General features: G+C 40.5%; 2 protein-coding genes across 3 annotated transcripts in view; one reads left to right on the top strand and one right to left on the bottom strand.

Annotated features, from left to right (window-relative positions):
- kcnc3b (potassium voltage-gated channel, Shaw-related subfamily, member 3b) overlaps positions 1-3,467 on the top strand; it is a 59,417-nt gene extending 55,950 nt beyond the window's left edge. The window contains exons 5-6 of one of the 2 annotated variants that reach the window (XM_047811700.1): positions 1,145-1,180; positions 1,696-3,467. In XM_047811700.1, the coding sequence (XP_047667656.1) occupies positions 1,145-1,161 (17 nt within the window). In that variant the 3' untranslated portion in view covers positions 1,162-1,180; positions 1,696-3,467. The remainder of the gene's footprint in view (positions 1-1,144; positions 1,181-1,695) is intronic. The other variant, XM_027161025.2, reaches the window with a different exon arrangement.
- A 5,850-nt stretch (positions 3,468-9,317) lies between these two features.
- On the bottom strand, positions 9,318-17,333 carry cog7 (component of oligomeric golgi complex 7). The gene is made up of 18 exons (XM_027161026.2): positions 17,075-17,333; positions 16,404-16,644; positions 16,129-16,277; positions 15,854-15,970; positions 15,606-15,774; positions 15,008-15,090; positions 14,724-14,846; positions 13,884-14,082; positions 13,524-13,651; positions 13,241-13,395; positions 12,920-13,036; positions 12,762-12,827; positions 12,475-12,655; positions 12,181-12,321; positions 11,009-11,092; positions 10,240-10,354; positions 9,971-10,114; positions 9,318-9,758 (listed from the first exon to the last, which is right to left on the bottom strand). Exons 2-18 carry the CDS (start codon positions 16,567-16,569, stop codon positions 9,592-9,594), a joined length of 2,304 nt encoding a protein of 767 aa, XP_027016827.1. The 5' UTR covers positions 16,570-16,644; positions 17,075-17,333; the 3' UTR covers positions 9,318-9,591.
- Positions 17,334-17,579: the final 246 nt, after the last annotated feature.

Here is a 17,579-nt window from a genome sequence, read left to right as displayed (position 1 = left end):
CTCGTAAGAACTCTAGCTATAATTAATTCTAGAATTTGGCATTAGAGTTACTGTGACAGATTCAGGAAAACACTTTTGTGTGTCCTTATGGTCAGTCTTAAATCACCGAGTACAATAGCAATTCCGTCAGAGCTGCTCCTGCTCCATAAAAGTTGAGAGTGTCCGAGTGGCTCGTAAGAGCTCCAGAGGCATCTTTGTACACTAACAAAATCCATTACTTAAACGATAATACAATTAGCCAGGGAGGAGATTTATGCCCCTGATCGATACCAACCGCCATGTCTCCATTTGTCATCCAGTCAGTGTCCACTTGTGTATATCTAATATTATTGTCCTGTTGTTGTTGTGTTGTAGTTGTACAAATGTTGTTGTTTTTTTTTAAATGTAGAGAATTTGAAATCTCAGCTCTTTGTGTAGTGTGTGTGGTCCATATTGTTGTAACCGATACAACACGATCAGGACACTTTCAGACAAATCAGACATGTTTGTTTTGAAAATGTGAGCTCCCTCTATGAGGCTACTTTTAAGCTGCTGTGTGTTATTTAAAAAATAAAAGAATGAATGAATAAAATAAACCATTAGCTAGATTTAACTAGCTTCACCTGCCAACTTTGCTGTAAATACCTGTATCTACACAATATACATGAAAACCCATTAAAAGGATCTATAGTGTATCTATCTCCCTGTATGTTGCTTATTCTGTTACATATCCAAAATTGTATTGTGTTTTGTGTTGTGAAGTATATTGTTGTCTGTGTTTGTGTGTTATATCGATGTATTCTTTTGCACAAGCTACATTAAAAAAAAATACTGCACTTACACATCATATGTGCACCCACTGTTCATTCAAGGATACAAACATCGCACCTCAATGTTATTACTTTTACAGGTAAATGTTCTAAAAAGTTCTTTTTTTTTTCCAATGAAAAAAATCTATCGAGACAAACATTATCCAGTAAATTGAACTACAGCAACATTTCTTTCAACTGTTGAAGTTGTGATTCTGCTGGACAACCTTCAGCATTCCCGATTCTCCTGAAGTTCTCCTAGCCTATTTCAGTTTGTCTTGACAAATCATAAAATGAATCCAAATGATACATGAATGATTTTAAACTACAGTTAATAGTGAATTATCTGTTAACAGAACTTTCGCATGCTTAACTTTAACCACCATCGACAGGTAAAGCCACCCCAGCTTTCTACTGTTGTCCATTTTAACGAATAAGTTTCCTTTTATGAGTGTTTTTTTAATTGTTTTATGACAATTATTAAGTATTGAATGTAAAAAAAAATGTATCTGGGGTGGATTATTCCATTCTTGCTGTTTAAAACAATGTGCAAAATATCCAGAAATTGAAATGTAGAAATAAGTGTTTTCTGGGATTTTTCACACTACAACCTAGACTGAAATTCTACATATAACATTGTCATCAATTATGACATCATTTCATAAGTTGAAGTATTGTGCTATTTAAAAGGACTGGAGTTTTACACCCATTTAAAGATACATTACATACCAGTGTGAAATGCATGTGTTTTATGTACAATGTAGGTTGAATATGTTCAACGATATACGTTTTGATTTCATTTTTAACACCAAACTTACAAATAGTTTATTTTAAACATAGCAATTTATGTGGACTTTTAAGGTCGAAACATTTCTAACCAGCTTCTTGTCTTTGCTTTTTTCTGCAGTGTTAAGTTTCTAGCATTCGCCGATTCTTTAAAGAAGACACAGTTAGGTGTTGTTTTCTGAGTTTACGGACGGAGGCGCATCTCACCCAGATGCAACACTTGAGGAATGTTGGTGTGGCAGAGGAATTGCCAGGAAAGACATGGAAAATGTAAGCGTCTGAGGCTGGATCTTCACACAGTAACCAAAGCAACCTCTTGGAATTCTGGACCCATTCCTTGTTCTACTGAAAGACTTCTTAATACAGCAAGACACAGGGCATTTCAATCTGATTTGGAGAGAAAAGTGACAGATGAGGGAGAAAAAATTCAAACGGAAACATTCCATAATGCTTTGTGTCTGCCGTACAAGATCAAAACACCAGAAGCCCCAACTACCACGTTAATCTGTGGAATGGAGCTCTGAGTGTGCATTATTCTAAGTTTTTTGAGAATGATGGACCAAGCTAGATTTATCATGTAGCATCTCTGCTAACCCTTTGTAGCATTTGTTGGTGGAAAATCCTCTCCAGCAATTTTTAGAGACTTTGATATTCATTAATGGTTTGCACACACTGAATAACAATGACTTAGTCATGCACAAACCTTTATCATTTTAGCATTCCGGAGGAACGTGTCATCTGCATATTGTCCTGTGTAGTCTTGTTTTTTCCTGTTTGTTTGTTTGTCTTTTTTATAGAAACCCCCAGTATCTTGTACATGTACATGTACATGTCCCCGTTTCAGTTTTATGACTTAGATACCTTTTATGATATGGGTTGCTATTCTGACATGAGTCTTCCATTCTTTTCCATCAGTTCAGAAAAGGCAACTTCTAATCATTTAGTCCGCCAAACCAAAGCCCTTCACCGAGACCAAAAAAGTCCAAGATTGGTTCCTTATTTAAAGTCTGGATCACCGAACCTACAAGATTTTCCCTTTACAGTACATGCACACAGGTTATCAGGTGTAGCAGGACAAGATAATGCCCTTGTCTTTTTCTGAGAAAGACCTGTTCTTAATTCCCTCCCTTGAATGTCTTTGTTTGAAACTGATATTTGATTTATTTATTTGCTTTTAATGAATTAATTTTAATAGTAGAGCTAAAGCTGCCATAGTGATTCCATGTGCACATTGTCAACACTTGACTGCCACACTGCCACATCATCGACGACTACTCGGACCAATAATGTGTGCATGTTAACCTTTTACCTTTTTAGAGATGATTTAGGCTTACTGAGGTCCTTAAAGATGATATTCCCGAAGCTCCTGTTCTCCCTTTGACTCAGTCTTTATGTCCTCCTCCATCAAGGAAATTTGTTTTCAAGGACACTGGTACTTCAAGTAAAGAAAAAAAAATACAATAAGGGAGGACAATTGTACAAAGTAGAACAAATATATATTTTGATAAGTGGGCGGGAGAAATAACAGAAGAGCAGTTCAAGAATCACGCAAAGAATCAACTAAACTGCACCTGGGAACTGAAAAAAAAAATGAAAGGGGGAAAAACCTGCAACACTGCAACTGCTTCCTGCTTCACTCAGTGGAAAGGAGGGAATAAGGAGACCAATGAAAATAAATAATTAAAAAAAAATATCAAAAGCTCCTGAAATTGAGGAAGCAAGAAGACTAAACAACGAAAGAATGGAGATCAAAAAAGAGAAAATGCAAGGACAAATCTTAAAAAAAAACAAAGAAAGATTTACAAAAAGAAAAGAAGAAAACTTTAAGAAAATGTTTTTTTTTGTAATTTTGTTTACCAGCATGAGTTCTTTGCATGAGTATTTTCTGCAAGCCCTTAGTTGAAGTGAGGAGGGCTAGAAATACATAAAAAATAATAATAATTATTTAAAAAAAAAAGATCAAATAAAAAATATATGCAATGAATATTAAAAAAGTATATATATATATATATATATATATATATATATATATATATATATATTAAAAAGAGCTATATTTTATTTTGAAATAGTAAAAAAAAATGTGAATAAATATCAGACTATATGTATAACTGCAAGATAAACTTTTATTAGATTGAAGGAGAAAAAAAAATAGAAATCACACCAACTTCTCCTTTGCTACTTATTGCCCCACTTATATCTTGTCAATTTTCCACATTCACGTCACTTGTCCATGGTGTCCATCCTTGTCACATCCACACACATTTTGCAGGCATGACTTATGTGATCCTTTGCCTGGTATTATTAGAGTGATTAGAGGTTTTTCATTTTTTCTCTCTCTCTCTAGCTTATTCTGTAGCCAAAGTGGTGCTGATATTTAAACCTACTTTTAATCCAGCCTCCTTTTTTCCCCAGCATGCTTTAAAGTAAAGCACTATATATATATATATATATATATATATATATATATATATATATATATATATATATATATATATGTATATGAGAAACATCTCATTCTCAGTCGAGTCGAGTTGATGTGGCAATAAATACCAACAACAATAATAGTATGAATACTGTGGAAGTTGTAGCTGAGCAGAAGGGTGTTATGGGAAATTTACTTTCAATAGACAAGAGTTGTCTAGTCTCAGGTGAAAAAAAAATCAGAAGAAGAAAGGTGGATGCCTGTCTTGCTTGTATTGCAGTCCACCTGTCTGTCTGTTTTTGTCTGTCTCTCTTTTTCCTTCATAGTTTGATCGACAAATTAAAATCAAACCTTAGCAGCAATACTGAAATTGCACAAAGGACATACAGTAATCTCCACTTTTTGACATCCTCACATCACAGTTTCTTCCAGAACCTTGAAGTCTTTCAAGGTCTTCCGATGCTGAACTGCCTTGAGCCAAGTGAAGTAAATAACGGAATAACAGTTGAATTGTGTCAGCTAGGACAACATTAAATATCATGTTTGATGCTGTTACATAATTATTCCATTCGAAATCCTGATATATATATGCTTGTGGTGGTCTGGGAAAACCCGTCGGATGTCCCTGCAAATGGTTTTCGGTAAACTTTTTTGTTTTATAAACAAAAATAAGTTTTTTATTCACATCCTAACCCATTTGTTTCACACTAGCTTGTGTCCGTTGCAGTTTGTCGCTAGTGGCAACCAGTTAAAACTGAAGAAATGTCGGACCACACGCAATTGGTAAATAAAATTCATAGAGAATTGAGAATTTTGTCAATTTTCGTAATGTGAATGATAATAAATGAAGATTTTTTTTAATTGTTTTTTTTTTTTTAAATCCATATCAGAATCCTTCATCTCTGAAAATTTCTCCAACAATAACACACACACACACACTGATCGTCGTGCTTTGCTTTGGTTACTGGAAACACGATAAAATTTAATTGTTTGTAGAATTTCAGTTCAGAAACGCTTGGAAATGTCTAGCTTTCACCTTACGAAGGGTTTTCCCGGTCTAATACCACAACAAAGAAATTATATTTTTATTGAAATGAAAAATTCTCTCTTCATTTTCATCGACTGTAGGTGAAAAAATGTTTATGGTATAGTTATCAATACCGGTGTTATTTAAGCTTGTAGGATGTAACCTGTTTTGAATTTCCATTGCAATGGTGACTGTATATTTCAGACAGGGCAGATTTGCCTGTAGCTTCAAACTTACATCAAGCCAATGTGATTTGGAATCAGGCCCAGATCACGTGTTCAAATCAAAATTTTAGCAAAAAGAAAAATGTGATAATGAGTAGCTTTATGTTATTTGTTTTCTCTTTTGCATTTTTATGTTACGGACTATAGACCTAAAACTGTAGCAGAGAGGCCTCTTCGAATCCCAGTAGCAATGGTTGTGTTTTTTGTTGTGTGTGTATCTGTAAATTACACGAGAGTGGACTGTATTATAATTATTTTTATTACAAAATGCTGCCGGTAAAAAAAGTGATTTAAAAAAAGAAATGATGGATAGAGAGACAGACAAGACAAACAGACAGACAGACAGGAAAGATTAAAAAAAAAAGCACAAAGAGGTTTGGAGGAAAAACGTAGGGAATTGTTAAAGAACACTGTGTTTCCGACTGCCAGGTTTTAAGATGTTACTATGAAAGAATATATGTTTTCTTTATAAATATATAAATACATCCGTCTAAAATGATAGTACCAGTCAGAAGATTGGATTAAATTGGACAAAACAACGAAGGTTTAGACATTAAAAAAACAAAACGGTATTCCTAAAAACAGCAACACAATATTGTGATGTTTCTTTCAGAAATTAGCTCCGCCCTCTGCTGAGCAAAGTGCCAGTAAAGCGAGGATAAAAAGGGGAGGGGCTTATCAGTATTTCAAACAGAATTGTAGTTCCACCTCGCACACAGCAGGGGGCTCTGAAAATTACAAACATACAGTTTTAAACATACAGTGGTGTCAACCTTCGTGTTGTTGTTTTTTTAAGAAACTAATTAAACATCTAGTTTGTCCAGACTTCTGCTTGGTACTTTATATGCACATAAGATGTTCTTGTTTTGTTTCTTTGTCTTTAAGCTCTTTTATTTGATTAGATTTTTTTTAATTAAATAATGTAATCGTGTTTTAGTCGCAAAGCTATCATAAGAAAACCTTTAAAACCCTACATGTGTGTGTTTTGTTTTGCGTGGTGTGTGAATTCAGAATTGACGAAATGATTCATATTTTATAGAAAACGCAAACTGGATTATAGGAATATAGAGTTTTAGAGTTTTGTGTGATTGTGCCAATATTTTTGTTTTGATGCATTTTAAAAAAGCAAGAATTCAAAACCACACTATCTCTCTTTCACACACACACACACACACACACACACACACACACACACACACACACACACACACACACACACACACACACACAAAAGCTCGATGCATACCATAGACATGGTGTGAATGCAATCATTCACTATCTGTTTGCATTAAGTGATAAGTTGAATTTGTCACAGATGCAAATACGCACACATTTGCGTACGTTTTCTACGTTTACGTGTTTTTTCATTATTTATTTAATTTCATTAAGGTTTTTTTTATTTTATTTTTTTGGTTGGGGTCACCGGGTTAACGATCAGTCTGCCTATTTTTTTTTTTGTTGTTGTTGTTGTTTTTGTTTGTTCTATCGTGTTTTTTTTTCGTGACTGCTATTTTATCGGCTGAATCGATCATGACTTTCTGTGTGTTCTGATGTGTTTTATTTGATGTACTTGAATTTCAGATATGCAATCTTTGCCACACTGACCACTGCCAACCCAATCAACATGATCAGTAATTAAGATGATTAAAGTAATTAGTAACCATGTTGTGCTTTCCTCATGTGTGTGTGTGTGTGTGTGTTGAAACAATTCAAACCTTCTAACGTTCATACTCCGATACTAGAGTACATAATAATATATACAGCACAGCCATTCGGTTAGATTGTCATGGGACCAGTTCATGAAAATCATCATCCCGAATGAGCCGGAGAGATCTGGCTATATGAGTGATGACACAAGGACAATACAGGAGCCTATATGTTGTATTTTTGCACTATAAGACACTCAAGATGGCTTTTTTCCTACATGTTCATGTCATATTTAGAAACTGCATTACAACAACATCAGTGTATTGTAAGATGCCCAGGTAGAGTTTATTCTACATTCACATAATTAAATCAGAGAGCCAGATCACTGAGTTCTTAAGTGCACATAATAAAGTTCACAAGAAGGAAAATAACAGTTTTACTTTGTCAATTTTTTTTGTATGACTATTTAAACTACAACAACCATTTCAATAATGGGTAAACATTTAGTCTGCTTTCTAATGAGAGAAATTACATGTTATAGATTCCACAGTCTCATCAGGGTGTGGCCTAATCAACAGGGGGCGGGGCTTTAGTTTGGAGCTGTAAGGAAGCTGTAAAGGAAAAAAAGTAAACAGCTTTAGCATCAATAGACGAAGAGGAGAAACCTATTTGGAATATGTTCAGGTAATAAACCACGTAAATATGGAGTACTTTAAAGCAGTGGTCCCCAACCTTTTTTTCGCCGCGGACCGGGCAATGTTTAATCATTTTACCGCGGCCCGCTGGGGGTGGGGGCTATACAATTAAATTAAAATTATTACTTTTAATTTAATTGTATTTAATCATGTCTTTTTAACTCACTACAACGCTAAATCAATGAGAACCCTGAGCTTGTTTCTTTACAACGAGACGGTTCCATCTGGGGTAACAGGAGACAATGTCACCCGAAGTGTGTCGCTTATGTCCAGTTTATTCCGTTGTTTTGTTTCGGTTGCCGTCACTGCAGAAATCCCCGCTTCACACAGATAGCATGTCGGACATGACGATAGGGATGTAAGTGCTGTGGTGACAATCTCAGGGTATTCCGCCATGACTTTAATCCAGAACACCGGCAGAGTTTCTAACTTTCTAACGACGTCTGTTTCGTGCTCATTGTTGCTAATTTGTGGGTTAAATTTGAGCAAACACAATATACACGTACACCAAGCACTGTTAAACATGACAAAGTACCGGTGAACAGAGAGAAGAGCGATACACACCTTCTCTCTCCACCAAAGCTACAACACCACTGCCGCTCGCAGCCGCTCAGCTCCAGACGTCACCTAAACCTGGCCCGATATCATATTTTGCGCATGCGCGGTATCGGTGCGGCTTTAGGTGACGTCTCTCAGCTCCCGGTTAACCTCTCGTCCATGGAAAGTTGCACAAACCCGAGAGAAATACACCACAGTAAATAAAATGTGAATAATTTAATGTTCCTTGGGCGGCCCGGTACCATTTGGTCCACGGACCGGGGGTTGGGGACCACTGCTTTAAAGTATGAACATTGCTAATTAGCATAAATGTGTATGTTGCATTAAATGCTAAACGGCCATTTTGCAGTGTTAGATAGAGAGAGAGAGAGAGAGAGAGAGAGAGAGAGAGAGAGATTTTAAACCTGAGTATTATTATTATTTAGACCACGAAATATCACTTTTGTTTGTTTTAAACTACATGCACAGTGTAAACGTTGTTTTGCGCGCCATCTGCTGGTGTATCATAAGAACAACAAGGTGTTGCCGTCGTCATTCCAGTGGTCAAAAAATTAAGGAATATTAAGGTTTAATTTCAGTGTATTTGTATAATTGATATAAATTCATACATTTGAAATATTTACATGACTTTTCTTCCAATAATCAATATTTACTGCAGATTTTCAGACAGTAGTTGGTCGCTAATGGTATTTAAATGTTCTTTAACAAGATAAATATAGTTTTTAATATTTTTTTTATGACGTATCAGTGGATTATATAATCATAATATTTTGGCGCAGACACTTTATTTCTTTTTCTTTAATAAATAATAAAATGTCACAGAACTACAAATTTACAAACTGACTTTCAATCTGTTATTATTACCAATGAATAAATGAATGAATGAATGAATGAATGACTGACTGTCCATTGGCCAACAACAGTGACACCTGCTGGCCAGAGAAGGCACTGTTCTGTTCAACAGCTCGACATGCAAGTTTTAACCCAGGTAAAATAATAGGCTACCTGAAACCTGAGCACCAATTTTCTTTTCCTTACTTAAATTAAATGCGCCATGCAAGTCTTTATATTGTTACCATAGAAACAATATTGTTAGAGCCAGACTGTTAGAACATATAATGCTAACGTTATAGAAAATGTTCTGAACAATGAGAATCAAGAATGTGGTATAAGATAAAATTTATTTTATTTTAGTTCAGTGAGCATGTGAGCAGAAGACACAGTTAGAGCTCCTATGAACAATAAAGAGCCATTAACCTGTAGGAGAGTAACAATACACACATCCAAACACATGACATGATCATGTGACACACCGCTATTTAACAGAATGCTGAATATATTTGTTGGCATGTTCATCTTCGAAATGTTTTAGTTGGTGTGTCTAAGAAACCTGGATGACAGAAGGGGAGATGGGAAAAGGTGTGTTTATGGTCTGCATCTGTCAGTGCTCGAGTCCTCGCATGGCAGCGATGGTGGAGGAGAGTCTGCGTGGGAGAGGTTTAGCAGTCTGTCTGAATTCTTCGGGTTTGGCACGGAGGAGAGCCGTGATGTTCTGGAGAGTTCTGGACGTTTGGAGGCCCAAGGCGTCCATCACGTTGCTCAGGTAATCTGGGAAGAGAAATAAAATCGTGCCTCAATCCGTTAAAAAAAAACATCATGATGTCCTGGTGATTCTTAAACAGCGAAAAAATGTTCTCATGTAGGATTACACTTGGGTTAAAAAACATCACAACATCCAAACATTCGGACCGAACAGGACTAAGAGCTAAAACCCTAAAATGTAAATCTTTGGCATGTGAATCATCTCGTGTGTTTAATACCGATATCTGTAGCCAGCTGTTTGGTAGCGTGAGGACTCAGCTCAGGGATCTGCAAAATCACATCGCAGTAAGTCTGCATGGATGCTCGGGCAATAGACCCCAGCCAGTAATCTGCAGTGTTCTCCAACTCTGGAACATCGTCACCTACAGGAAGGGTGTGTCATTAGTGGATAAAAACACGTGTGTGTGTGTGTGTGTGTGTGGAAACTTTAGCTGGACATAACTGTGTGTGTGTGTGTGTGTGTGTGTGTGTGTGTGTGTGTATGTACCTTGTTCAGGGGGATATGGCAGTTTGCCTGTATGTAAAGCCAGCTCCAGAGCCGGATCCTCCTGAGTCACAAATGGTTCCAAATGCAACGGCAAAGACATGATGTACTGACCGATCTACACACACACACACACACACACACACACACACACACACACACACACACACACACACACACACACACACACAGTGAAAAACCATGAACGGTTAGAGAGAGAGGGAGAGAGAGAGAGAGAGAGAGAGAGAGAGAGAGAGAGAGAGAGAGAGAGGGGGAGACAGAGAGAGGGGGGAGACAGAGAGAGAGAGAGAGATGAGAGAGAGAGAGGGAGACGAGAGAGAGAGAGGGAGACGAGAGAGAGAGACAGAGAGAGGGAGAGAGAGACAGAGAGAGAGACAGAGAGAGAGAGAGAGAGAGAGAGAGAGAGAAGTTCCGTCATAATAAATAAATCTCAAAATCCTTTAAAAAGCCGTTTTAACAGAGAGAGAGAGAGAGAGAGAGAGAGAGAGAGAGAGAGAGAGAGAGAGAGAAAGACAGAGAGAGAAAAGAAAGAGAGAGAGAGAAAGAGAGAGAGACAGAGAGAGAGCAAGAGAAAGAAAGAGAGAGAGTGAGAGAAAGAGAGAGAGCAAGAGAAAAAGAGAGAGTGAGAGAAAGAGAGAGAGAGGGAGAGAGAGTGAGAGAAAGAGAGAGAGAGGGAGAGAGAGAAAGAGAGAGATGAGAGAGAGAGACAGAGAGAGAGATATTAGTAAAAACAGGCATGTGTGTGTCTTACATTAGTAATGTACTCCTGTGGTGAAAGGCTGAAGGTTGGTAAATCTTCAGTAAGGGATTCACCCAGAGCAGCAGGACCACGAACCTACACACACACACACACACACACACACACACACACACACACACACACACACACACACACACACACACACACACACACACGTCAAATCTCTTCTCTTGTCTATGTTGATCACACTCACACACACACACTCACTCGCACACACACTCACTCACTCGCACACACACGTCAAATCTCTTCTGTTGTCTATGTTGATCTCACACACACTCACACACACACTCACACACACACTCACACACACACTCACACACACACTCACACACACACTCACACACACACTCACACACACACTCACACACACACACTCACACACACTCACACACACACTCACACACACACTCACACACACACTCACACACACACTCACACACACACTCACACACACACACACTCACACACACACACACTCACACACACACACACGTCAAATCTCTTCTCTTGTCTATGTTGATCTCACTCACACACACACACTCACTCGCACACACACTCACTCACTCGCACACACACGTCAAATCTCTTCTGTTGTCTATGTTGATCTCACACACACTCACACACACACTCACACACACACTCACACACACACTCACACACACACTCACACACACACTCACACACACACTCACACACACACTCACACACACACTCACACACACACTCACACACACACTCACACACACACTCACACACACACACTCACACACACACTCACACACACTCACACACACACTCACACACACACACACACTCACACACACACACACACTCACACACACACACACACTCACACACACACACACACACACACTCTCACACACACACTCTCACACACACACTCTCACACACACACTCTCACACACACACTCTCACACACACACTCTCACACACACACTCTCACACACACACTCTCACACACACACTCTCACACACACACTCTCACTCACACTCACTCACTCACACTCACTCACTCACACACACTCACTCACTCACACACACACACACTCACACACACACACACACACTCACACACACACACACACACTCACACACACACACACACACTCACACACACACACACACACACACACACACACCTCTGGTTTGTTTAGCAGGCAGAGCTGCCGTTTGATCTGCAGGAAGACCGAGTCGAAGGCGAGCTGATTGGCCTGCTGGTTCAGCCGAGACAAAGCAGCACGAGTGTCAGAGAGGAGGCTCGAGTTCCCGGTGCCTTTCTCCTACAACACACACATCTTCACCGGTAAACTCCATTTGTTAAAACCATTAGCATGTAGTTCAATACGGCTTCACTGATAACTCAAAATCCACAACACACAATTCAGTACAAATGTTTGCACACCCCGTAGGTGACACAGTGAGAACACACACACCTTGAGTGTGTGCAGTGTTTCCAGTAGTGTGTTGTACTCAGCTGCGCTGCTCTGCTGTAGGTAGTTATAATCCTGCCAAGGATTTTTCTGGCCACGCCTCTCGGCCCCGCCCTCCTGCAAACCACTCAGACTCCTGGGGTTAAACCCCTCCCACAGGAAGTGCCCAGCCTTTCCCAGGATTCTGCCAATTATCAAAAGTGATGCGAATGTGTGTAACTTATATAACTTATATAACTAATATAACTAATATAAATATAGTGTGTGTGTGTGTGTGTGTGTGTGTTTACTTGTTGGAAAGCTGTTGCTCGAACGTGCCACACTGCCTGAGGAGTTCTCCACAAGTAGCAATAATTCTACATGTTTAAAAAAAAAAAGAAGAGAAAGAAAAGTTAACCAGTAAGTGTAGAGTTATGAACAAGGCTGTAGCTCACGAAGCTCCGCCCACCTGACAGAATTCTGGAAAGCTGTCCAATCTTCAGTGAACACCTCTGAAGTGGGCGTGTCTCCAAGTTTATACTTCTTTCTGATGGACTGAAGTGTGATGGAGAAATCAGACACATACCTGAGAGACAGACAGACAGACAGCGAGACAGTCAGACAGAGAGACAGACAGAAAAGAGAGACAGAGAGACAGACAGAGAGACAGACAGAGACAGACAGAAAAGAGAGACAAGAGACTTTGAGAAATCGAAATGTTTTTTCCCCACTGTGCCGTTGTGTGTGTATGTGTGAGTGTGTGTGTGTGTGTGGGGGGGGGGGGGTGTACTTAGTGAACAGGGCACGCAGGGCTTTGATGAGTCCACACACTCCGAGTCCGTCTGTGAGCTTGACACAGCGATCGACTGCTGCTGCTGCTAAACCAAACACCTTCTGTACCGAGTGTGTGAGCTCCAGCACGCAGTCCAGCACCTCACCGACCTCCTGAACACACGTCAAAGGAAAGTGTGCAGAGACTTTGGTACATTTAGCCGTGTGCTTGTGCCTCGGTCTCAGGAATGACACCTGTAAGCTATGTGTGTGTGTGTGTGTGTGTGTGTGTGTGCACTCACCAGCGGTACAGCACTGAGTTGGATGAGCAGGTTATTTTCCTCCAGCTCCCCATACTGCATCTGATAACTTTTATATGGTGTGTATACACTCGACACCAACTCCCCCACTTTCAGAAGGTTACACTCACCTACACACACACACACACACACAGCGCTGTGATGCTTTGCCCCCCTGCACTTTTCTACATAAACTTCTAGAATTGAAACAGACTCCAATTGTGTGCATTCAGGGTTTTATATATACACACACACACACACACACAAACAAAGACACACACAAACACAGACACACACACACAAACACAGACACACACAGACACAGACACACACAGACACACACAGACAGACACACACACACACCGAGATGAGGCTGCATGGCGTTTTCCAGGCTGTGGCTGAAGCTGGTTGTCGTTTGGTGCAACTCGAGAAGCGTGTCGAGTCGACTCTCGGCAGGGCAGCGTTCCAGTGCTGCTGCAATGCATTCTGGGATTGATGGAACCATGGCCCCGAGGGTCTGTATCATCAGCACTGTCACAATCTCATACGGGTTCTTAAAGACCTGCACAAGAACACACACGACACACATGTAACTTACTGTTATATTGTATAGTGTATATAAGAGCTCTGTGTGTGTGTGTATATGTGTGTAGGGGTGTGTGTAGGGGTGTGTGTGTGTGTGTGTATATGTGTGTAGGGGTGTGTGTAGGGGTGTGTGTGTGTGTGTGTGTGTATATGTGTGTAGGGGTGTGTGTGTAGGGGTGTGTGTGTGTGTATATGTGTGTAGGGGTGTGTGTGTGTGTGTGTGTGTGTGCGTGTGTGTGCGTGTGTAGGTGTGTGTGCGTGTGTGTGTAGGGGTGTGTGTGTGTGTAGGTGTTAAGGTGTGTATGTGTGTGTAGGGGTGTGTGTGTGTGTGTGTAGGTGTGTGTGTGTAGGTGTGTGTGTGTGTGTGTGTGTAGGGGTGTGTGTGTGCGTGCGTGCGTGCGTGTGTGTGTGCGTGTAGGTGTGTGTGTGGGTGTGTGTGTGTGTGTGTGTGTGTGTGTGTGTAGGTGTGTGTGTGTGTATGTGTGTGTAGGTGTGTGTGGGTGTAGGTGTGTGTGTGGGTGTGTGTGTAGGTATGTGTAGGTGTGTGTGGGTGTGTAGGTGTGTGTAGGTGTGTGTGGGTGTGTGTGGGTGTGTAGGTGTGTGTGTAGGTGTGTGTACCTGACTGCTCCACTGGAGCTGCGTGTACCAGGTGGAAAGGAGTGTGTCATAGAACTCAGACAGCTGCTGCTTCAGAGGGGCATCGGACTGACACACACTTTCCCACACACTTAACAGCTGCACCTGAAATGAACAAACACACACACACACAATGTGGATAACATCATCATCATATAACAGAGAAACAATATTCATTTTACTGCAAAAACGTGTGCACATATGTGTGTGTGTGTGTGTGTGTGTGTGTGTGTGTGTGTGTGTGTGTGTGTGTGTGTGTGTGTCACCTTATGGCATTTGTAATAGTAAGCCAGCAGTTGTGGCATTCTGTCCATTTCTGTGAAAACCTTCACAAACAGCTTGGCTTGATCTGCACATGGAACACAGCACACAAAGAAACTCAAATCTCACACACACATTTTCTAACACACACACACACACACACACACACACACACACACAAGTAGAAAAATGTACAACAATGCATTTCTCAGAGAGCTTAATCATGTTGCTACGGTGCTGCTTGGGAGTTGCTATGGCATTCCTGCCACGTGGATGCTGTGGTGTTCCATATGATTATTATGTTATTGCAGATGGATGTCTGGGCGGTTCGGTGGCTATTTGGGTGCACAGGTTTTGCTATGTGGTTGCTATGGTAACTCAGGCGGTTGCCAAGCACTCCGTTATTCCCAGTGGTGGCTGTGGTCCTGCACATTGTTGTCTGGGTGTCACTATGTGGTGCATTGTTACTGAGTGCTGATACTGGAGAGTCCTTTCATCAAGGTTACACAGACAATGACAAGCAAATGCAATGCAAATCAAATGTGTGTGTGTGTGTGTGTGTGTGTGTGTGTGTGAGAGAGAGAGAGAGAGAGAGAGAGTGACCTGTAGAGTGTGTATTAAAGGTGGAGACAATCTGAGGGCTTGCCAGAGCCTCCAGTCTGTTTTTAAGTGCCTCCAGCTGCACACACTTCTCACTGTAGTCTGGAGTGTCCACCAGCATGGCCAGGCTGTTCTGCATCGCCGCTAGCTTACTGCTAATCACAGCCACATCCTACACACACACACACACAGGTTAAGTGAACATAAAGTAACACACACACACACACACACACGCGCACAAACACACATACCTGAGTTTTAAAGGTTTCCTCAATGTCTGCACTGAGCGTGCTCCATTTATCTGCTTCCTGTAGTGCTTCGGCTGCTAACTGCATCCTGGACTTGACTTGATCAAGCTCCACTAGCACCTACACACACACACACACGCACACACGCACACACACACACACACCCACACACACACACCAGTTAAAATGGAGACTTGGTCCAACATATTTGAAATACTACAAGTCCCTGTGTAAGCTGTTTACAATAAAGTGTGTGGTTTGGGTTCTTTTTTGTGCACCTGCATGGATTGCACGGTGTCCTGTTCAAACTTCTTAATATCTTCCTTCACCATAACCATCTGATCCCTGAGGAACGAAGCCTCTTGTTTTACTGCTTCGATGTCTCTCAGAACGCGAGGCATGTTCTGCAGAGCCTGAATGCTCGTTTCTGAAAACACACACACACAAACACGGCACAGACGTACACGATCAGTGAAGGTTACTATAAATTACACACAATGGCAATCAGGACCAATCTTTAGTTCAGGTCTCAAGTTAAAGCTCGTGCCGTTACCTTCTATTGAGTTGTTGACTTCCTGAATAAACAGTTGCAGCTTCATGACCAGTGTGGCTGCGTGAGCGTCCGCTTTGCCCGGCGCATCTTTCTGTGCCACTTTGAAGGCACCGTTCACCCAATCCTTCACGTCGAAATCGTCGGCCAGGAATTTTGAGAAGTCCATGACGGTGGACGTGATGCGTGCGGGGAACTGACGGGGTCGGCGTTGGGGTCCTCAAGAACGCACCGACGGGGGAAACTATGAGGGAAAAAGGAAATGACAAACAAAATCAGATCGATACAGCAAACAGAAACTGCTCCTCTTTCAGCTAGCTATAATCCTAAACTATACATTTCCGAAATGTAAGTAATCGAACAGAGCTTCATTACAGATTCATGACTCGTCACAAACCGGAGTTCGTGTTCAAAGCTAAGCTTCATGACGTCCTTGCGTGACGTACTGTATATTTGATGGAAGGAGTCTCCAGTGCAAGTTCGTCGTAACTGATCAGTCTGGGTGCAATTTGCATTATCAATACAGCTGACCAATCATTTTCATCCACATTCATTTGCATCAGTCACGTGTGTGTTGTCACTAATGTATGATTCAGAATATAAAGGTTCATAAGTGCAGTTTAAGTGTAAAGAAAGTGGGTGGGATAAAAAAAACTGCACTGTGGTGAAAATACCTGCAGCTGACTTCAGTCCATCCTGTAGATTTTGCCCAGTCCAGGTTTGGACACGAATAAAAAATAAACAGCCCAAGAGAACGAAATGACCATAACGACCAGATAAAGCTCCAGCAGCGCCACCGCCTCCTCCAGCGTTAAACCTCACGATTTAAGTCTGATCGAAAAACTTCTGGAGTTTAAAATACGAATTAAAGTCTGACAGCAGATATCATGGATGTTTACTGCTACTTCCGGGTTGCCAAAGCGTAAATAACTCCCACCCGTATTCAGGCAGTCATCACCTTCTGTGTTGTGATTGGTCGTTTTGATGTGTCACTCAAGAAAAGAACGTATTTATTTATTTGTTTGTTTGTTTGTTCCGTGTACGTTCAGATTTTCCGAAAAAAAAATGAATAGATGAAACTAAATAAAAGAATTATTTTCAATTTCCAAGAGGAATTCGTTTAGAGGATAAATCACGTAAACACACGAAAAACGATTCATTTAATGATCTGATTGGTCA

This window comes from Tachysurus fulvidraco, chromosome 3 (assembly GCF_022655615.1).
Source record: "Tachysurus fulvidraco isolate hzauxx_2018 chromosome 3, HZAU_PFXX_2.0, whole genome shotgun sequence".
NCBI lineage: Eukaryota > Metazoa > Chordata > Actinopteri > Siluriformes > Bagridae > Tachysurus > Tachysurus fulvidraco.
Note: the sequence above shows the minus strand (reverse complement) of the source record. Positions and strands in the feature narration are given on the sequence as shown.

Coding starts and splice junctions, on each gene's coding strand:
- cog7 (XM_027161026.2), bottom strand. CDS start 16,569: ATGGACTTCTCAAAATTCCTGGCCGACGATTTCGACGTGAAGGATTGG. Junction 15,091..15,605: donor CTTTAATACACACTCTACAG/GTCACTCTCTCT, acceptor TTCCATGTGCAG/ATCAAGCCAAGCTGTTTGTG. Junction 10,115..10,239: donor GCCATATCCCCCTGAACAAG/GTACATACACAC, acceptor CCCTTCCTGTAG/GTGACGATGTTCCAGAGTTG.